Here is a 23,743-nt window from a genome sequence, read left to right as displayed (position 1 = left end):
TATGTTAGAGCTTCATAAGAAGAATTTGTTAAAGGGTGTGAAAACGTGCAATTTGGAGTTCTGCAAATATTGTGTGTATGGGAAACAACACAGAGTCAGTTTCATGATAGGTGCTCATACTAGTAAGGGTGTTCTTGACTATGTCTACTCAGATGTTTGGGGGTCAGTGACGATTTCTTCTCTTAGTGGAGCACACTGCTTTGTCAGTTTCATTATTGATTATTCTAGAAAGGCCCCCTACGACAGAAATTGATATTTATGGACTTGTAATGTTAGTTTTGGCCCATTAGTTTTTACACTGTAAATTGTATCAGTTTCTACGTTTTAGGGTTAGAGAAAAACAGAGAGAGCTATAGAGTAATTTGTAATCCTTATTGCATATAGTGAATTTTGATCGTTTCTCCGCCATGGACGTAGGCATCTCACCGAACCATATATATCTTGTGTTTGTGTGTGTGATTATTCTTCTCCTTGTTATTTATTGTATGATTGAAACCAGATCATTGCATAATAGAGATCAAAGGATTACATCAATAAATAAATAAAAAAAATGAAAGTGTAAACAAACTCCATCATAGCGAACTCAAACTTATTCGAACTAGATTGGCACAAGAGAGGATACCTTGATTAAGAGAGTAGCTCAAGTTCTAGCTCCACCAAACACATGTACTTTCCACACATATAGAGCCATACATTTGGTTAGAAACCAATGACCCTATGTGAAAATCTTTGTGCGATTAATTGAATAAAATAAATAAAAAGATTTATAAAAAAAAAATTATGAACAAAAATCTGAAATTAAAACCTTACGATGCTTATGCAATAAAATTAAATTAGGCTTGTATTGGACATAGTGCCTATTTGGTAGAGCTTATTTTCAGCTTAAATCCACTTATAACTTAAAATAAGTGATTTTGGAGTGTTTGTTATAGCTTTTCAGAGATGGATTATAGCTTATGTTAAGTGATCTTAAATTTCTAAGCTGGCTGGGACGTGTTTTTTGAAATAGCTTAAGCGGACAGCTGAGTTTTGAGGGGGCGTAATGACTTAAATGCCCCTTATATACTTCAAATATTACCAAAAAGACCAATATATAAATCCACAACAAACACTATTCATTTCTTGAGAGAGAGAGAGAGAGAGAGAGGCGATTTCCGGTGCTTGAGAAGCGATTTTCGATGGCTTCCGGTGGTGTAAGAGGCGATTTCTGGTGGCTTCCGGTGGGGTGAAAGGTGATTTTCGGTGGCTTCCGGTGGCGTGAAAGGCGATTTCTCGTTCTCTCTTTCTCTCTCTCTCGATCTGAAGCCACATCATTATTTGAAAATGGTGACGATGATGATGTCGATTTCCAGTGGTGATTTGACGAGCTCTTTCTCTCTCTCTCTCTCTCTCTGTCCCCCTCTCGATATGAAACCACATCACGATTTAAAATGGTGACGATGATGATGACGATCGACGGCATGATGATCTGATAAGCTCTCTCTCTTTCTTCTCCATCACGGCAGAGAACAAGCTTGAGCTCTCTCTCTCTCTATCTCTCTCTTCGCAATTGTGGCTAGGGTTTTGCATAGGGCTTCTACCGGTGGGATGAGGAAGAGAAGAAAAAGAAGGGGGCTACCAACTAGGGTTTGTTGTAGACCACCGGTGGTGGCTAGGGTTTTGCATAATTGTAATGAAAAAAAAAAAAAACAATATATTTCAATTAACTTCCATTTAATTTTAAAAAAAAAATTATTTCAATTAATATTGATATAAATTGAAATAAATTCTGCAATATATATCCATTAAATAAATTGCACAATTTATTCACGATTAATATTGATATAAATTGTACAATTGCACAATTTAAATAAAGAAATAAATTGCACAATTTATTTCAATTAATAATGATATAAATTTATTTCAATTAAATAACTTCTATTAAAATGTAAAATTCTTTGGTATTGTAATAAAAAAAAATATTTGTTGCTAATTGATATTAATGAAAAAATTGAAATAACCTTTTATTAAATGAAATAAATTTAGCCATTAATGAAATAAATTTTATATTAATTGATACTAATTAATAATTTTAGTATTAATTGATGCTAATTGACACTAATTCATTTATAATGAAACAATGAAATAATTTTATACTAATTGATACTATTAATAAAAATAATAATTTTTGTAATACTAATTATATTAACTTTTATTAATGAAATATTTTTTTAAAAAATTAAAACTGAAAAAAATGACAAAATAATCATTTTTATATCATATAAGGGCAAAAAGGACAATTACAAAGCAAAAAGTTATTTTACAGCTTATCAACAAAACACTACTCTGCTACTTAAATCCATAATCTCACAGCTGCACTAAACAGGTTAATAGCTTATCTTCACAGTTATAAGTTATAATCTATAATCACTTTTCCACAGCTCTACCAAACGGGACCATAATCTTCTTAAAGTAGATTTTGCCCTTCACTACAACAAAAAAGGGTTTTTACGGCGCGCAATGCACGCCGTAAAAACTCTCCTACGACGTGCAGCGCGACTCATATTATGACCAATTATGGAAAGTCATTCACTTTCAACGACATGCTTTGTACGCCGTTAAAAATTATTTAACAGCAAATTTTGTGCGTTGTTACTTTTTCTACGACTACTTTTGCACACCGTTAATTAGTAAGATAAATAACGACGTTGATTGCGCATCGTAAAATATGTAATACAACGACTTATTATGCCTGCCATAGAATATGTAGGGTATGTTTGATTTGTGTTTGAGAGATGTGTTTTAGAGATAAAAAGTACGAAAAGTTGTTTGGTTTGATTTTTTTCAAAAGATGTTTTGGAAAATTATTTTGAGAGAGAATTTTGAAAAAAGTGATTGATTTTATGTGTGTGAGAGAGAAATTTGTTTGGAAAACTTGTTTGGTTTACAAGTTTTGAGAAATTTTTTTGGGAAAATTTGTTTGGTTTCATTACTTTTAAAAACTTATTTGTAGAGAAAATTTTCCAAAAATTTTTCCGAAATTCAAACCAAACGAACCCGTAGTTTTTTTTTTTTTTTTTTTAAAAAAAAAAAAAAAAATTCAACAGGTTCTATTTGACCAATTTTATACAATCTAACAAATATTACAATCAAACATCACAAAACATCAATCAACCACCAAAATATTGTTTAAAACATAAAAAAAAACTATATCCATAAGTTATAAACATTCAACAATTGTCTATACATTCCAAATATTCAAAAACCATATTCTTAAATTCTAAACTGTACAAAAAGTTTAAACCATCCAAAATTATACATATCTAACTTTCACTCGTACTAAAACTACTATAATTAAAGAAACTGGTTAAAATTGCATTCACTCGTACTACATTAAGACTAACAACCCAGAAATTAAAATAGTACCACTTCAACACTCTGCTCTTCACATTCTCTAAGTTCTCTTTCTGCAGTAGTAGCTGCCATCAATTCATCAAGTTTCTCAGTCTTCCCCAGCAATATCTCAATCTGTGAACCAAAAGACACAGATATTATCAACAAGTCAAGGCTAGATTATAACAATAGCTTAATTTTTATGATTTTACAAGTGAACCATAAAGAAGTTAAAAATCCATACTGAATCCTATCTACAAACAAGCCAAAAAAAAAAAAAAGTCCAGAGAAACTAGATGCATAAGACTAATAAAAAGGATGAAAAATCCATCACATGCAAGAAATACAAGAGGGGCTCCATTTTTATTTATTTTTTTTAGTGTAAATCATGTACATATGACCAAAATCATAAAACTCCATTTAATTCCAAACTTACTTTAGCTTTCTGGATAGGTCGCCCTCTTGACTCATCCTTCATATCGACAGCTGAAGTCATAATCTTTGCAAAATGGTAACCATTTAATTTGACGGAAATCAAGAGTTCGACATTTTGCTTACGAGATGAAATATGAAGAAACATATTTTCTTTCATGATAAACAACAAAATCAAGAATCTTACTCTTTTGAACAGCTAATCCATTGTTTTTCAGTATTTCAGCAACAAAACCAAAGGAAAATTACAAGGATTATAATCTACAAGTTAACTATTTGATCACAAAGAATTAACAAAAATATTTTGTTTCATTTATATTCACCAAAATTACATTTATATAACTATGACCAGCACTAGTTTGTTTCAAAATGCTTAAAAATCTTGACCCAAAATCTTTGTTTTATCCCCAAAAACATCCACAACTATGCACCTTCATCTAAATTCTTTACATTGTCACTATCAAACATGTGAAAAATAAAACAATGTCTAGAGAAGGGTGACTATTTCAAATAACAAATACTTGGAATGTTTTTCTTTTGATTCCACACACAAACACAAATAAACAGTCATTGTATAAAAGAGAAGACATAAGCTAGCATACAAGGAATTTATATTAGAACTTCAGTGCAAATTAAGTAAATTTACTAAATTGAGAAATGACAACAAGAACACACCCATGTGTGCAGAATATCAGGGCAGAAAACAGTCCAAATAAATATTCAGTCCTTAATCATATAATACCCACAAATATTCTATGTAAGAGGTTGAATTTCCATTAAAGAAGAACAAGAAAATTAAAATAATTTTACGTATCAAAATAATTTTACTCACATCCGTGGTTCCCAACCTTTAATTTGCATGTGGTTCAAAAAACAAATTTCCATATATTGAGAAGAACCAAAAAAATAGAAAAAGATCATTTTTTTAACTCATCAAAAATACCTTTGCCTTGTGGACTCTAGAGCTCCTAAGAGTGATAGCTAAGTTTGCTTCCTCTGAGCCAATTTTTAGTCAATTGGGTAATGTTTGAGTTGTTGGAAAGCCTAATTTGGTGAGCTACAGAGGTGCAACCAACCATTCTGGCTACTACTCTCTTTGAAATGTCTATGCTTTTGAGGATTTCCAAATGGGATTGATTCATCAATCTCCTCTCCTCTGAATATCCCTTAGTAACCCAAGCTGGTATGGTGCGTGGATTAAATTTAGACCCAATAGAACCAATGTAAAGGAGTCAACTTATCAGTTTCACAATTACATGAAACTAAGGCAGAACAAGTTACTTCCCTTTTCATTTTATTTCTCACGAGGCACTATGAATTACCGAAATGCAAAGGTGCCGTTTGGTAACACTTACGTTTTCAGTTTTCTGTTTATATTTACAAAAATTTTAAAAACTCAAATAAAAACTTGTTTGGTAAAATTTTTGATTTATAAATCAATGGTCTCAATTTATAAATTTGGCCAAAAAATGAAAACACAAAAAATGTGTTTCCGTTTTGAGTTTTGAGTTTTTTTTTTTTATCACCCAAAACTAGCCACCACCCGCCACCATTTTCCGCCACCGTCTTCCGGCACCACCACCCACCACCCGCCACCACCAGGCACCACCCATCTGCCACCCACTCGCCACCACCACCTACCCCTTGCCGCCGTCGCCACCACCACCACCACCACCACCACCACCCACTGGCTACCACCTACCACCCGCCACCGTCACCTACCCACCCACTACCACCACCACCCACCACCACCACCACCACCCCCCGCCACCCGCCACCACCACCTGCCACCACCACCGCCACAACCACCCACTTGTTACAACCTGCCACCGTCACCCACCCACCCACCCACCACGCACCCGCCATCCGTCACCCACCTGCCACCACTACCCACCACCACCACCACCTATTCGCTACCACCCACCACCCACCACCCGCCACCGTCACCCACTCACCCACCACCCCCACCCGCCACTACCACCACCACCACCCACTCGCTACCACCCACCACCCGCCACCTACCCGCCACCGTCACCCACCCACCCACCTACCACCACCACCCGCCACCTACCCGCCACCACCACCCACCCGCCACCCACTTGCCACCACCACCCACTTGCCACCACCACCAACCACCCGTCACCACCACCCACTCGCTACCACCCACCACCCGCCACCGTCACCCACCCACCCACCACCGCCACCCACCTGCTACCACCCCCTACCACCCGCCATCCGCCACCCACCTGCCACCACCACCAACCTCCCGCCGCCACCACCACCACCCACTCGCTACCACCCGCCACCGTCACCCACCCACCCACCACCACCACCACCACCACCACCCACCGCCACTAGCTACCCACCACCCACCGTCATCACTTTCCACCAACGTCTTCCGCCGACACTTGCCATTTCTCACTCTTTTTTATATTTTAAAATTTTTTTAAACATTTTGTCAATTACCAAACGCGTTTGTAGTTTATGTTTTTCTAAAAATAAACAAAAAATAAACAAAAATCAGTTTATAAAATTTTTGTAAATATAAACTGAAAACGTAAACATTACCAAACACACCCAAAGAATTCAATAAAAAATTGATAGAGAAATGGCAATCATACAGTTTTAGCTTCAGCTTGCATAGCTTTAAATTCTGCCCCTTTTGTAGTCAATAGTGTCAGCCTCATCTCCTTTTGTAGTCAAGTTACTTCCCTTTTCATTTAATTGCATCTCTCCAATCAATTTCTGACCTGAAAAATGAAAACACAAATTAATTCTGAGACCGCTAGAAGCATATGAATAAACTTACTATTTGTAGAGACTGTTCTAATCTTACAAAACAAACAGATTTTTTGGAGTTTCATTGTATCTAATCTAAAAGAACAGGGCCAACAGAGTTTTTCATCACAAATTCCAAATTAGTTTTTATACGAAGAAAAAATTTTAATGACAAATAAAAACTCCTCTAAAATAGTGAAGAAAAATCATACCTTTGAGAAGAAGAGAAGAGAACGAGAGAGGAAGAGAGGAAGAGAAAACCAACTTATTGACGCTGCATGAACAAAACATAGAAATCAAAGAGAAGAGAAGAAAATCTTTCTCTCAAACCTTGGTCCCACCATTCATAATTGCTTCCAGAGTAGCCATCTACAAAAGAAAACTGCCCAAATGAGTCTAATAGGAACCAGACTAATATAGTGATAGTGAATAAAAAGGGCTCACCTGTTCTACAAGCTTATCAACCTCTGCCCTGACTTTAGCAATAGCTGCACAGGCTCTCGACAACATATCACTCTTCACCTCCTCGACCTTTCTTTCTTTGCTTGTGCCTTTCAGATTAGCCACCTATTATAAATAAATAAAAGAGCAGAATGAGTCCCCCGGGTACACGGGTAATACCGACAAAAATAATATAAAGGATCTACCTCTTCTGCAAGCTTATCAACCTCTAGTTTGACTTTAGCAACGGTTGGACAGGCACTTGACATTTCAATGCTCTTAGCCTCTTCATGCTTCCTCTTTTTCTTGTTGGTTCTTGAATGAGTAACACCTTTGCATTGTCCTTCACACCTGCCATGTGCAAATGCTCTCAATCCTCTTTCTCATTTCCTCTAAACAACAATCTTTGTTGATTAGGCTCCAAACCAATTTGTTGGGCAATACACCTTTTCAGATCCCCTTCCATTAACACAAATCAAAGTAAGCATAAAGCACCTCCAAAAAAGACAGCTTAGATTTTGCTGTAATTAGGTTATGCTTCAATATTTTGCAATACGTCAAATTTCATGCTCAGTTAACTCCTGAACATCCCAATACAATGATACATCCATTGTTGTGGTTTCAACATCTAATTCATACAACAGGAAAGATATCCTAATACTTCTTTTGATTTCAATTCTTATACAATGTTTTATAAACTATTTTGAAAACAAGAATGCAAAACAAAATGACTCCATCACAAGCAGTATGCATACATAGAAACCTACATTACAAATTAGTGAACATGAAAAATAAAATTAAAGTTGACTTTTATATACGAAAACCCTCTAATCCAGTAAATTGTAGAGCAGCTTAACAGGAGGAGGAATAAAAATAGGTAGAAAGAATCCAATTTAGAATCTCCCCATGAATGAAAAATAAAAAAACATATACCCATCAATCTCACCCACATTATAGCATGACGTCAAAAGCAGAAATAATGATATTAACAAATGCTCAACCCATAATTGAATACAAAATGTCTTATGTCTAAATCAGGTCAAATCATTTATTTTTCTTATTCTGTTCTCTCAAAGGTTATTCACTCATTCAAACTAAATAAATTCATAACTTTTTTTTTTTTTACTACTACATTCCATGTCAATTTAGGACTATATCCTCAATCCCCAAAAGGGCCAAAACCCATCTGACATCTTGGAAACAAATTCAACCCTTTCACATGTACAGATGCCAATAAATATGTATTCTGGGATTCCTTCCATCCTTCAGAGAAAACAAATGGTATTGTCGTTGCTAATTACACCATCCAGACTTTCCTAGGTGTATTCCTATAATTTCCTGATGTATACTGTAACAAATGTAATCATCAATGCTGTTTTCAGTATTTATATGAATTAATTAGTCTAGATTCATAAATTAAGATTTTGTTCCCAAAATTTTATACTTCTCACAATTATGCAAATACAGTTGCAGTTAACAAAACCAACTTTTGTATCTTCAAACTTACTTCAGATGTGCAATGCCATCCCAGCATTGTGGTTAAGGAGGCCTGAAATAAGAATAATATGAGAGCACAACAGGTGTACCTGGGTTCAGTTCCTACTGTTGTTGAGAGATATGTGTGCATTTGGAACAATTGGCAGTTCAGATGCTATGAAGGTAATTCCACAAAATCAGCCAAGAATAAGGTCAACTCTAAAATATTTAAGTACTTATCAGCCATGGTATATGGGTGCAGAGTTGAGATATTATAAGGAAAAGCAGTAAGTCCAAATAAAAAACTCAAATAAGAAACTGGCTAAAAAATGATATAATGGAAATCAAAAGCTGAATCCATTTAGCCAGTAACAAAATGGAACATAAAAATATCTCCCCAATTAATTTATCACAACGTGAAGCAGCAAGAGTGTTTGGTAATGTATATAAGGAGAATTTAAAGAAGATAAGCACCTTAATTCAAATAGTTAAAATCCTTTTGCCTCTTTTGGGAAATGCAACTTGATTAGTGTAGGAAGTTCAGCAAGCTCAACTTGAGGTTTACCCAACAAAATACTCCTCAACTTTTTATCACAATTGACCACGTTCTTGTTATGTGGATCCTGAGCAAGAAAGAAAAAGCTCAGTCAGGATATAAAAAAAAGAAAGAGAGAGAGAGAGAGAGAGAGAGAGAGAGTAATGCATCCATATACCAATATGAGCAATCATTGTCTCATTGGTCTTGCTGGAAATCATTGGTGATCCACATCAGACATGCACAGACCAAACAGAGTCTTGTAGTGTGGCATGTGATAATTAAACAGGAAACTACCCTCAACAGATCCCACTTCCATTTTCTCACAAGAAAGCAATTTTAAGAAAAAAAACAAAACAAACGGCTCAAATACTATGAGAAAATATTATAAGTCACTTTTTCCGGCGTATTGTGTTAGTAACTTTAAGATCCATGCTCAAACATAAGTTGGAAGGAGCAGTGGTGGACTTAACTATTTCATAACCAGTGGGCAACCGTGCAAGGACAACTCGGCACTTTTATTCTTCTAAATTAGTGTACATTTATAGAATATAATGTATTAATCATGCGGACCTATTCTCCACTTTTATGCTAGAAAGAACCACAACCTTGAAGAAACTCATCACCAGAATCACTTTTTTTAAAAATAACGAATTTCGTAAGCATTATCATCGACTTTATTTTATTTTATTAATGAAAACCAGATTTATGGTTCAGTAATTAGAGGCTTTTCCCAATATAAGCCTTTTTTATATTGTATTTCTAAAACTAGGCCAACTTCTGACGGAATTCCAAAACTAAGCTAAAGCGCCATTACTATTCGCGCTTTTACTGTTAGGAGCGCAAAAGTAGATGAACAGCAAAATCGCTATTACAAATAGCGACTTTGATTAAGAAGTCGCTATTACGAATAGCGCTTCTACGGTTAATTTTTTTCCCAAGGAAAACGTTGTTACGAACAGCGCTTTTTACACAATTTTTTTGCGAAAAAAACGCTATTGTTAATAGCGCTTTCACTGTACATATAATTTTTATTTTTTTTTTTTAGAAAACGTTATTTCAAATAACGTTTTTACTGTTGAGACATTCACCAAAACCAACCCACCTCTGACACACGCACACACCCACACACACCCAACCCACACTAAGCATTGCTTTTAATATAATTTTTATATATATTAATAAATTATATAATTTTTATAATTTTCGTAAATATAAATCATTTTTAGGTTATGGATGGTTTGATTTATAACACGTATGTAAGGGTAAAAAATTTGGTAATTTATAAATTAATACGTATGTAAATAATTTAATACGTATCTTCACATTTACATTTACAGTAAACGCATCTTCACATTCACATAAGTATGGTTTAAGGGTAAAATTTTTGATAAATGATAAATCAAACCATCCATAATTTTTATAAAGTAATCAATTTATTTTACAATCAATAATTTTTATTAATAATTTATTTTATAAAATAATTATTATATATTTATTAATAATTTATTTAAAGTATATATATAATACATACGTATCAAAAATAATTTATTTAAAGTAAATATATAAAAATTATAATACGTATGTATTTAAAAAAATTTATAATAAAAAATAATCAAATAGCGTATGTATTATATATAATTTATAATCAAATAGCGTATGCAATTTTTATAATCAAAAATAATTTATAATACGTATGTATTATAAAAAATTTTATAATAATTTATAATACGTATGTATTATATATATAATTTTTATATATTTACTTTAAATAAATTATTTTTGATACGTATGTATTATATATATAAATTATTTACTTTAAATAAATGGGGGATGCACCAATAAATCCCAAATTAATAATTTATGCACTGTTTAGTCCTAAAAGTTTTCTTATAGACTGAAAGGTCCCATTACAATGTTAATAACATCAGATACAATGTTAATAACATCAGAGTCATGTTACAAACATTGGATTTCAAACATCTAATGTTCATCAAATTTCAATAATGTTTGAAAATATAGGATGAAAAACATCTAATGTTCATCAGATTTCAATAAATTTTGAAATTATAGAATGAAACATCAGATCATTTACATCATTCACATCATGTTGATGTAAAAATGGGACTAAATGGAGCATAAGATAACTTTTAGGACTAAATGGTTCAACGTTTCAAAAACTAGGACTTATGGGTAAATTTTCCTTAAATAAATTATTAATAAATATATAATAATTATTTTAGGTTATGGATGGTTTGATTTATCATTTATCAAAAATTTTACCCTCAAACCATACGTATGTAAATGTGAAGATGGGTTTACTGTAAATGTAAATGTGAAGATACGTATTAAATTATTTACATACGTATTAATTATAAATTTTTATAAATTATTTTTGAATAATACATACGTATTATAAAATGTGAAGATGGATTTACTGTAAAAAATTTTAAATAAAAAATGTAAAGATTTAAATAATACATACGTATTATAAATTATTATAAAATTTTTTATAATACATACGTATTATAAATTATTTTTGGTAATTTATAAATTATTTTTGATTATAAAAATTGCAAAAATTATTTTTGATTACAAAATTTTTTACCCTTACATACGTGTTATAAATCAAACCATCCATAACCTAAAAATGATTTATATTTACGAAAATTATAAAAATTATATAATTTATTATTATATATAAAAATTATATTAAAAGCAATGCTTAGTGTGGGTTGGGTGTGGGTGGGTGTGTGCGTGTGTCAGAGGTGGGTTGGTTTTGGTGAATGTCTCAACAGTAAAAACGTTATTTGAAATAACGTTTTCTAAAAAAAAAAAAAAATATATATATGTACAGTGAAAGCGCTATTAGCAATAGCGTTTTTTTCGTAAAAAAATTTTGTGTAAAAAGCGCTGTTTTCCTTGGGAAAAAAATTAACCCTAGAAGCGCTATTCGTAACAGCGACTTCTTAATCAAAGTCGCTATTTGTAATAGCGATTTTGTTGTTCATCTACTTTTGCGCTCCTAACAGTAAAAGCGTGAATAGTAATGGCGCTTTAGCTTAGTTTTGGAATTCCTCAGAAGTTGGCCTAGTTTTGGAAATACAATGTAAAAAAGGCTTATATTGGGAAAAGCCTCCAGTAATTACTCCAAAAAGAGTCCAACCGCCCTAAAAACAAGCCTAAAAATGAGAGTGAATCCATGTTGAATCAACTGTTCATTCCAGATGTACATAACCATTAAAAAAGTACGCTATATAGTGCATACAGAAAGAATAATACCCAAAGCAAAACAAAAAAGTGTCATGTTATTTGATGGAAAAATCAAATGCGCCACAGTAATCTTCAGGATTTCAGGATGAAATAAGTATTGCACAAAATTTCAAATAGTTACAGAAATCAAATTTCCATTGAAGAATTGGAAAATTAGCTTAAATAGCCGACAAAGAGAAAACGATACCACGACTTTGGTCACCAATTTCTCAAAATAGTTCATAACGTTCAAAACGCAATCTATTGCTCCAATAATAAAAAAATAAAAATAGAATAAAATAAAAAAAAAAACTTTAAAAAAGACAAGATTTCTAAGGGGAATTTAATCAAACACCTAACAATCAATCAGCTTTTGATGCTTATAGGGCATGTGCGGAACTAAATACTGCTTAGGCTGAGAGAGAGAGAGACTAGGGTAGTGACAAAGACACTTCCAGAGGTAGTGAAGGAAAGAGAGCAAGAGTGTTTGGTATTGTATATAAGGAGAATTTAAAGAAGACAAGCACCTGAAAATAATATATGCTCGAAAGAATTGAGAATTGATTGCCTTTCTTAATAAAACACAAAATCAAAAAAGGGAAAAAAAACATTTCAATCAAGAAACTCATGTACATAACTAGATGCTCTATTTGGCCCCCAAGAAAACACTTTGTTTGGTAGCCAAGAAAAGAATCTAAACAACCCAGAAAATGTACCTGTGTTCTTCTTCTCTCCATGGAGTTCCTTTCTTCCTCTCGACCTCGCCATGCTTCGACTCGGTCTCCCACCCGAGCGACGACTCATCAGAGTAACTCTGCAACTCGACTTGGCCCAGCTCAATCTCATTTGCAAATCTGAGAGAGAGAAAGAGAGATGCCCCAAATGAGATGTGTTTAGGGAAAATCTGAAAGAGAGAGAGAGAGAGAAATGCCCCAAATGAGATGTGTTTAGGGCAAATTTGAGAGAGAGAGAGAGAGAGAGAGAGAAGAGAGTAGAAGAGTATGAGGCCCCGTTTGTTTGGGTTATAGCTAAGGGAATTAGGATTATTAATACTTTTGGGCCATGTTTGATTGGGTGGATTAGAGTATGGGATTAGGATTATTAATCTGTGGGCTCAATTATCTTATGTTTGTTTTAATATTTTGGTTTAGGATTATTAATCCAATGGATAATTAATCCAACAAATTTGTAGGATTATTAGTAATGGGGTAGGGGTTGGATTATTAATCCAATGGATATTAATCCAATTGGATAGTGAATCCTACACTAATTTAATAGGATTATTAATACTTCACTATTAGTCTTTTGAATCAAACATGACCTTGGACTAATATATGGGGTGTTTATTTTGAGAGATAGTCTTGGGACTACTAATACCTTGGGACTAACTAATACCTTATTTGTTTTGAGAGATTGGGAGGGTACTACTAATACCTTGGTATTACTAATACCCTTGAGGAAGGGATTCATAGTGAGGAGGTAGAGATGGTATTAGAAAAATAGTGAGGGGATTAGAAATTTTTTTTATTTTTTATATATTGGGAATTTTTTTTAAAATATTAATGTTTAATTTTTTTATTTGTTTTATTATTTTATATAAAAATAATTTAACAATTCCTCACTATTAATCCCCTCACTATCAATCCCCTCACTATCAATCCTCTCACTAACAATTCCCTCACTATTAATCCCCTCACTATCAATCCCCTCCATTCTATCTCTGAAAACAAACGACCCTCACTAACAATCCCCTCACTATTAATCCCCTCACTATCAATCTCCTCCATTCTATCTCTGGAAACAAACGGGGCCTAAGTGTGTACCGTTCCTTATCTCCCTCCCTGTGCCCGACACTGTTAAGTGGAGTTGTACCGGCGATGGATACCCTTCGAACCAGTGTCTAATGATTAGAATATATTAGAAGCCCAAACAGTTGATGTATATTTTCTTTTCCTTATTTTTTTTTTTTTTTGTTTTTTTTTTTTTTGTTGGCGCTTCTTTGTTTTTGATCATACAATTTATGACATACATTGTCTGTCATAAAAATTACAATACTTCTGACGGCAGGCATTATGTGCGTCGTAAAAAGGCAATACTTTTTAACGGCAGGCGTTGTGTGCGCCGTGAAAAGTATTCACTTTTCACGACTATCGTATGTGCGTCGTGTATAATTGATGTATTAACGGCACACTATATGCACGTCGTAGAAAGTTTTATTATTTACGGCGTGTATTGCAAGCCGTAAAAAAATCATCGTTATTATCATTCACGGCCTACGCAATAGACACGTCGTAGTTGGAAAAGTATTTACAACGTGCATTTATTGTATGCCGTTGATGTGATGCCGTAAAAAATCAGTTTTGTTGTAGTGCTTGCTCTGGTGCTTAGAGTTTGACCGACGTTTTCTTCTCAAGATGCAATGACTACACTTAAAGTTCTAGCACTATAACTTAAAACATGGCGAACCAACCATAGTGTAACACAATCTCTCTCTCTCTCTCTCTCTCTCTCTCTCTCTCTCTCTCTCTATCTATGTGTATGTGTGAAAATTCTTAACTCTCTATAATGTAGAAAATGCAGAAGCAGAAGAGAGCGAAGAACAAAGAAAGAGGAGATCCGAAACTAGAGTGGAATTGATTGTTAGAATGAGGATACTATTTCTAGTCTGTAAGGTGTTTGTTTGGAGGTGCGTTGATGGCTATTTGGAGTTGCGCAGAAAGACACCATCAAAAAACGCAACGAGTCAGAAAGGAGGCAACTGGAATGAAATTTTGAAATTCGAATTCAAATTTTGGCACAATGAATTTGCATTTGAATTTGAAATTCATACAAAAAATTTTGAAAAAAATCAAACGAATTTTGTCCAAAAAATATAATACAGACCAACCCAATACCTGTGCCTGACTTAGTGCAAGATGGGGTGGCATACCGTGTGTGCGGTAATTTGGGTCTAACCCCTCTAGAGGTGATCGTAGATTGGGTTAGGTCAGATGGCATCCCATCCTCCATCCTCCCAAAATTAGGAGTATTAAAAAAAATCAATCGACATTCGTCCATCATTTTGGTGGATGCAGATTGAGCGGACCGTACGAGTTGGCTGTTCAATGCGATCGGTTTGGTAGTTTGGACTTTACAAATTTTGAACATTTTTTTTTTGAATTATAATTCATAACTTTTACAATCTCTAATAACTAGCAATTTGAAAAATATGTTTATTTGTCTATAATAATCCATGGCACCAGGCATGTATATTTTTGAAGTATTGTCTATCATTTTCACAAAATATATATTTTGTTATTTCCACTCTGTGTTGTTACTTGTTAGCAATTTTTTTTTTTTTTTTTAATGTCATCTATAGGCGATCCGGGTTCATGCAGGTGCAAGATAGTTAATCCACCATCCGAACCACATCTGTAGATTTTGAAACATTTCATTCCCTTCCATTCATTGAAAGACACACACCCGCCCAAAATCCATTAGGCTGGGCTAGGCTGGGTCGGTTCGGTCGGGTTGAGCGGGTTAGATGGATCCATGACCAGCCCTAAACCCCACTTTGTTCGTAACTCCCCTTCTTACAAAATTTGTGCCCCAAGGACCCAAACCTAATTCTCAAACTTGAATCTTATATACACATAAGTTCCCTTGTTGAACCAATTACATAATGTTAATCACGGCACATAGAATACGTCACCACTTAAACTAACAAAAAATAGTGAGTGAGACCCACTTATATTTTAGCTTAAAGTTTGTTAAAAACATGATTTTTACAAAACCATTTCCAACACATTTTTTCTCTCTCTGCATTTTCTCTTGGAATGCCAAATGTGCATCTTGACATGAAGTACAAATAAAAAAGGAAAATTACTTACACAAAGCGACATTATTCAAATGAATATTAACTAAACTTACATTGAAAATTCATAAAATTCAATTATATGTATAAATTGAAGTTCATTGGTATGCATCAAATTACATGTGCTCATACTTTGAAGGATATCAAGTTTGTGTGGAATTATGTTCTACTATGATTATGAATAACACTTACATTTCATAGCTTACAATTATTTTCTTCAGTATTTTTTATTTATTTATTTATTTATTTTTATTTTTTAAATCTTAGTTGTAATAATTTGAATCAAAAAATGATCACAAATATACTGTTTAGTGTTCACAGATAAGCATATGTTGTATAATGATGTTTAATGGAGATGTACAAAAGAAATATATATATATATATATATATATTCAGACCAAACAGCTACTACATCATATAAGAGTTTTAGGGAGCACTTTTTTTTTATTCTTCATAGAAAATTTTTTACGAAAAACATTTGGGGACTAATTCTTGTTGTCAAGAGAATTGTTGCTACAAAGTCATCCCGGAAAGCTTTTTACAAAAAAACAAGAGACTTTTAGTGACAAAAATTAAAAATGTCCCTAAAAGTACACGTGTAGGGAGAAATCAATTTGGATTTGGTGCCAAAAAGAATTGGTTTTTGAGACACGAAATTTTGGTCCCTTAAAAGGTATTAAATGCCTAGTTTTGTCATAAAAAATATAACAATGATACTTTTGGTAATTAAAATATTTCGTTGCTAAAATGTGATTTTATCGTTTAATTTTTATCTCTAAAATCTTAATTTGTTATAATGAGTGATATCATTTTATATTTTGAACTATTTTAATGATTCCTTCGTCAGAGTAATAAAACTTGAATTATGAAAACCAATAAATTATGAAAATGTCAATAGTAGTTGTCGGAAAATACATAAATACACATAGCGAAAGCTTTGATTACAAATTGTTGTAAAATAATTGAAAAACTCTAATACCACTGTTTTTGACACTCTAGTCCCACCAACAATATTCCCTTTCTGATACTATATTTTTTCTTTGGTATTGTGGAGGTCAAGAGATCCATTATTTTATAAATTTGGCATTCCATTTAAAATGGTTGTGAAAAATATCAACTTTCATTTGTCATAGAATAATTGTGCATGGCCAAGAGATTTGACTTTTTATTATCGTCCACACAACATAAACATGAACAAAAGAATCTCTACTTCAAGGAAAGAAAAACCATTGTATTAAGTCCTTGTAACTTGACAAACATATTAGCATCTAAATCAAAAAAAGAGAAAAAGGTAAATATGTTCTTGTTTTGGAAATAAGATGATAGTGAGAGGATCTGGCCCCATGAATGAAATAAAAAGAATCTCTATGCAAATTGTCCTTGCATATGCTATATTTCTATTTATGTTCTTTGGCATATCCAAAACCAATGTGTGAACCAAGTAGCATAAAAAGGATTTGAAGTTTCTATGAAGAATCAAGCTCTATTGTTTGAAACAAGGCATGCAAATGTGGGCTTAAGGAATAACAGTGCAGTCCTCCTATGGCAAGGCGACCGTGCAATGCATTTGCATATTTTTGCTTTGCCAAAGGAAAATTGCCCTGCTATTCTCTCTCACAATCATTAATTTGATAACTTAAGCTTTAAGTTTTTGCCATAATCACCATCGGAACCAAGTTTCATTCTCATTTTCTAGATCGTCCACGCCACTTATACAGTTGGCCTTCATTATTTATTATCATAGTTATTACTTATGTTATTCTTGCTCATTATTTTGGGTTTCATGAGTTTTTCTTTGGCTAATAAATGTGTAAATTCTGCAATGAACTAGCCCATCAACTTCAAACAGAGAGTGACATTTATTTTGTTATTTGAAGTGGTTGGAAGACAGAGTATATTGAGAAAATATTGAATGCAAGAAGGGAAGCCATCAATTTTAGCCATGTTTGTTCTTGTCTCAAGGGAACATCCCAACTGCGAGCTCTTGTGCTTGTCTTTATTTTCTTTTGGCTATTGCTTTGCTTGAGTTGGGTCCTCTCTAACTCTTGATCGACTTAGGATTGCACATAATTAGTTTTGCATTGGATGTCAACTTTGGTGAGATGTGGTGTTTTGACAATGATGCAGTTTTATGCCCTGCCTTTGGTTGTACTTTCTCTCTTTTCTCCCCTTTTTAATAAAATTTACTCTTTGCTGATAAAAAAAAAGGGGGAAGCCATCAAGCTGGTGGTTTTATTTTGATGTGTAAATTTTGTATAAGAACTGGAAGTTGAAAGTCGTGCTTATTTCACCATTACAATTTACAAGGTTTGTGAGAAAATATGAATATGTTAGTGGTGGTTGCCTTTGTAATAAGTTATTATTATTATTATTATTATTATTAGAAAAATAAAAGATTTATTAATAAATAAAGAAATACAAGTAATAAAACCAAATTAGATCAATAAGAATGACCCAATACAAAAGATTGGTTGGCTTTGTCTAGTTTTTCCGACTTTGTTGTTTGTTAGCTCTTTTTCTTGTTTGTGGCTGGTTGCTCACCAACTCTTGATGGTGTTCTAGCAAGTGATTGGGTGGGCATATTGGTGCCAACATAATTGGGATACGTATGTTTCATTATTATACTTTTTGCACTTATCCCTTATTTAATGATATAATGCTTTCTTTGTTCATCAATAAAGGTTTTTTCTTTTGCCAATAAAAAAAAATACAAAAGAATGGTTGTTTTTGCTACTTGAGTTGTTTTCAATTTTTGTTTTGATTTTTTAGAGTTGTGTTTGCACCATAAATTATTTTCTGTCTGTAAATCAAAAACACAAAAACATGCAGCGGATAAAATAATCAGATCATACCTTTTGATTGATCTAAAATCTCGTGGATAAATCACGTGCTTCCAGAAAACTGATAAACCAACCCAGCAGTGGGGTGATATCACAGATTGAATATCACCCACACAAATCACAGTGCAAATGACTTGATCGTTGTGTTTTTGGGAGAGAGTCAGTATATGGGTAGAAACAGACTATACGTTGTTTCTCACTTGATTATCCATAACCATATATCAGATATATAATATATTATTATATCTATCCATATCAGTTAAAACTGATAATATCTGTATCTTGAGTGGTTATCCTAAATAGGTTTGATTTCAAATTCAAAACCTATTTGGATAAGGATTCAAATTCAAATTTAATGGTCATGCCACATGGGCGCCCATTACTAACATCTCCCACTCGCACATGAGTTGGCATGACACTGCCACATCTCTATCTCAATCTCCCCAAAAAACGAACAATCTCATACTAGCCAATGCACCGTGCGACCGCTGAGAACACCGGCAAGTGGGAGCTCTATACTAGAAACTCAATATGAGTCAGCACAGAGACATCAACCCAAAAAAAAAAAAGAAATAGTGTCTCATATACCCCAGACCCATCTAATTACACCGGTCCAAAAAACATCTCTAATCCCTCAAAAAGAGCATGTTTGACCCTCTCAATTCTTGCAATATATTCACACTCAATTCGCCTCTCATACAGAGCGATATGAGTTGCCGGCAGTGAATATACAACAGTGGTGTAATACTAGATGATCTTCCCTTTGCACTCATGCCATTTAGTTTAGGATTGACTGCTTTCCTAGTGATGTCCCTTAAGGCCGAATCATGCATGACCGCAGGCAACATACCAAAGTAACAGAACATCAACCCCTTACCTTATGACATAGTCAAAAGTCACAAAAGGGTACATAAATGAAAGTCATATCAATAATGACACGTAAGACTCACACGGTGAGGAAGCAGGGATCCATTCTCTCACCTCATTACTCGGTCGCCAAGCACATATAGTATGAATACATGCTACGGTGGAGTAACTCTTCCATAAAGAGTGACGTCATACTCGATACACCGTACAGATATTAGTCTAGTCGCTTTCTAGCGCCTAACCCGAATTCTCTATTTGCTCGCCTTTTAGGCGCCAAATGAGATCTCGCATTTGGCTAATCATAACAGGCATAACATGGAAAGTGGGTACTAACATCCATGTTTGGTCCTTAACACGACCTCATCTTGGTTATAACCAAGGCGACATACATAGTGGATGATTTAAGCCTCTCTTGGCTCCAAAAAAAAAATAAACCACCAGTCTCATCCTTGCTCGCTCCCAAGCGCCAAGGGCGATTGCTCGTGTGAGTGAGCCAATCTTGCCTGCTGACATCATCATCTGCTAATCATTATGACACAAACCATAATAGTGTCAACATCCCATCATCTCAAAATAAGTGATCGATTTAAAAAAAAATTGACCACAGCTTGCGCAATTATAGATTCCAAACATAAGCCTTATCAGCACCTCTTGCGATAAGTATATACAACGGAATCCACCATGTGCGCCTCACATGAAATGATTTAAGATCACTACCTCTTGCGCAATAACCTCTCTAAAGATATTTTTTGGTGACCAATTTGCGTTCATTCTTAATGCGCCCAACTAGCGCAGATGCGCCCAACTAGCGCATTGAATTTTACAAGGAGCAAATTAATATGCTTCTAATAAAGCATTTTATCCACAGTCTAATGAGCAAGGTCAATGTCTAAACAACTCAGTTAACCATTTATCAAAGATAAAACTTATCATGCCGAATACGCCCACATAGCGTACTTTAGGCTCCCACAACAAAGAAAAGATCAAGGAATATAGGTCATCTGTTTCTCCCAAAGACAATCTGAGGATTCACTCAATAGCTAAGGCTCTGGCTTTTACCGATAGGTAAGTCAATGGGTTTGCAATTTTGCATCTAGAATCGTTCTAGGATATTCCTTATGTAAGTCATCGAAGACAAACCGAGAATTTTCCTAAAACAATCCCTAAGGATCGTACATCCGAGCATATGAATTACATCACCCATGTCCATCATATCTAAAATGGAGGACTGCCCACCCTAGGTGGCGACAACCTTATAAATTCCTAGCTCATAATGACTAAGTAAGGAAAAACTTCTTTTGGACCATTGATCATGCCTCAGTGGTCTTCATCGATCATCGTTGCCCTATCATGGCTTGACGAAATCTAAGAACCACTGTTTGGATAACTGCTTTAGGCTGTAAAAGATTTATTGGAACTAGCAACCTTTTTGCGCTCCTAACTTTTCACCATAAAAGCAGAAGGTAAATCCTTACGGATCTACTTATCCAATTCTCTAATGAGAAATCGGGTCACAATGTCCATAAATCAATGTTCCGAACTTATGTCAATTATAGCCTAAGTCAAAATAACCTCACTCCCCAGGAGGAAGTCTTCTCATAGTCTACACTTTCCTCAATGGTGCGATTTTTCGGTATCTAGCGAGCCTTATGCCTCAACAATGACTATCCAAAAGTTATGCGTCATAATGGAAAGTCAACCAAATTATAAAAAATGGTTAATCCTCAAAGACTTTGTCTTAAACTGCGCAACATTGATCCACTTTCTAAAAACAGGGGACTAGAGCCTTTGGCATTATCCTAGGCTCTTTATCATCTTGCGGAGCAATCATGAATGTTTCCCTCTCAATCACCCAGTGATGACGTGGAAAATTTTCACATTTGCTACCACGCAACTAAGAATGTAGAGTATTCTTCTCTAATGGAGTAATCCATTAGTAGGCACATCGCTCCCACTGTCCCTAGGATATTGGAGATTTCTTTCCATTCTCAACTAGGCTACATAAAAACGCTATGCTTAGAATTCTCCATCTTATAGAGTTCCAAAAACGCTATTCACGTCACCTTTACTAAGAAAACTTTATGTGACTTTGTTACACTACCACAAAGCTGCTTACCTATATGCACATGACCCAGAGGGTTTATATGACAGCATACAATAATGCGCCACACGACCCTTTGTGTTTACAAGACAGCATACAATAATGCGCTATAGAACCCTAGGTCTTAACTTCGCAATCTTATGAGAAGTAGAATAAAGATAAGCTGCTTAATGGTTACAGATCGCCCATAGATGGCTCTCTGCTAACCCATTACTCAAAATGGAGTGTAAAATCTGATATGGAGGGCACTTAGTTAGGGATATAGGCAACAAACTAGTGCAATTCCCAATTGGAAAACATTTTGCGCCATTATCCACCTAACATTAACAATTTTTAATTCATTATCTCTACTACACCTGTGTGTTGTTGAGTACTAGGAATAATCAATTCTAAGCATCCATTTCTCTTCATAGAGTTTTCAAAAACTATAACTCAAATAGATACTCGCCACCTTGGTCAAAAATTAAAAGCACAAAAGCTCTTATCTAATTGATCTCGACCTTATATGTGCAATGTCAAAAATCATCTCAAAACTTTTGACTTATGGGAGATCAAATAGTCTTGACTCAGATGCGTATCCTAATCTATAAATGTGCCGAGATTGAGACTTAGCTATCATACCCTCACACATATCTAGTCACAAATATCATAGTGGACTAAATGCGCCAATACAAATGACCTTCTACGGCTTTCCTACTTACTTGTGCGCACCCATTGCGAACAAAGTTACACATTCACATGAGAGCAGGATGTCATAAGCGAGTGGGCTCGAGAAGGCCTACTCATACCATCGTGTCATCATCTCATTAATGTGATTAAGTATAATAAGCCACTGGTTCATGACCAATGTCATAAACTAATTCCAATCATCTTAATGTGTGAGTTCTCAAAGATAAGTTTAAAAAAGGTTTAGGCCCAACTAGGTAATGACTCAGGACTAATTCATTTTCATTAGATCATAAAAAGATGTCATGGAGATATCAACTGCGCCTAAGTCGCAAATTTAACTAGTAAGTGCTAATCCCCTGCACCTTCAAGCCAATTTTATTCTCCATACACTTTAATACATCTAGTTGAAAGATGACGATACTTCTCTTGCCATATCTATTTCTCGCTTCATAGTTACTTGCAATTAATTCTACTATCCACAAGAAGGAGAGAATAAGCTATCAACTATGACAGCTCCAAAGTAACTTAAGCGCGAATTAGGCTAAAGAGTTTAATTCAACACAATGCTCTCACAAGTGATGCGTCAAATTCTTAGAGTCATAACAACCTTGTCGGCCTTGACCTTTTCATCACTATGCCGCAACGTTTGCGCTTAGTGTTAAACGTTATTAAAAAAAACGTTAGCCTAGCTAAGGAATTGTACAAAGAAGCCCCTCCTCATGTCTCACACTCAAGTGTGGAAACAATAAGTGTCCAGACTTAGACAAGTTGGCAATGCTAATAGATTTTGCAGCCACTAAGCGCTAATCTTTTCACTTAGTGTTAATAGATTTTGCAGCTATTAAGTGCTAATCTTTTCACTTAGTGTTAATAGATTTTGCAGCTTCTAAGCGCTAATCTTTTAACTTCACGTGATATTTCAATGCACACTATTATAGTGTATGAAATTTTGCTCCATCTAACTCCCAATAATTGGGTAGAGAGCAAAACACTGCTCATACTGGCTACTCGTCTTACACTTAATGACTAATTTATTTAAGCTCACATTTCTTGGATGACGTGACTCTAGAATGTTACTTCATCCAATGATGTAACATTATTTACAAATCAAATTACAAAGTCAATCC

General features: G+C 34.3%; 1 protein-coding gene across 10 annotated transcripts; it reads right to left on the bottom strand.

Annotated features, from left to right (window-relative positions):
* Positions 1-3,167: 3,167 nt before the first annotated feature.
* Positions 3,168-14,234, bottom strand: LOC114286890 (uncharacterized protein At2g34160-like). 10 transcript variants are annotated; one of them, XM_082887603.1, is made up of 8 exons: positions 14,110-14,234; positions 13,003-13,140; positions 8,974-9,122; positions 7,230-7,482; positions 7,027-7,149; positions 6,426-6,951; positions 3,809-3,871; positions 3,168-3,507 (listed from the first exon to the last, which is right to left on the bottom strand). In XM_082887603.1, the coding sequence occupies exons 6-8, from the start codon at positions 6,489-6,491 to the stop codon at positions 3,394-3,396; spliced, it is 243 nt and encodes an 80-aa protein (XP_082743729.1). In that variant the 5' UTR covers positions 6,492-6,951; positions 7,027-7,149; positions 7,230-7,482; positions 8,974-9,122; positions 13,003-13,140; positions 14,110-14,234; the 3' UTR covers positions 3,168-3,393. The 10 variants fall into 10 exon arrangements, with proteins under 10 accessions (XP_082743729.1, XP_082743734.1, XP_082743730.1 ...); XM_082887608.1 differs by lacking the exon at positions 3,809-3,871 and having other exon boundaries at positions 6,426-6,554; positions 6,913-6,951; XM_082887604.1 differs by lacking the exon at positions 14,110-14,234 and having other exon boundaries at positions 6,426-6,554; positions 6,795-6,951; positions 13,003-13,296.
* Positions 14,235-23,743: the final 9,509 nt, after the last annotated feature.

Source organism: Camellia sinensis, chromosome 9 (genome assembly GCF_055761805.1).
Source record: "Camellia sinensis isolate YWXY chromosome 9, ASM5576180v1, whole genome shotgun sequence".
NCBI lineage: Eukaryota > Viridiplantae > Streptophyta > Magnoliopsida > Ericales > Theaceae > Camellia > Camellia sinensis.
Note: the sequence above shows the minus strand (reverse complement) of the source record. Positions and strands in the feature narration are given on the sequence as shown.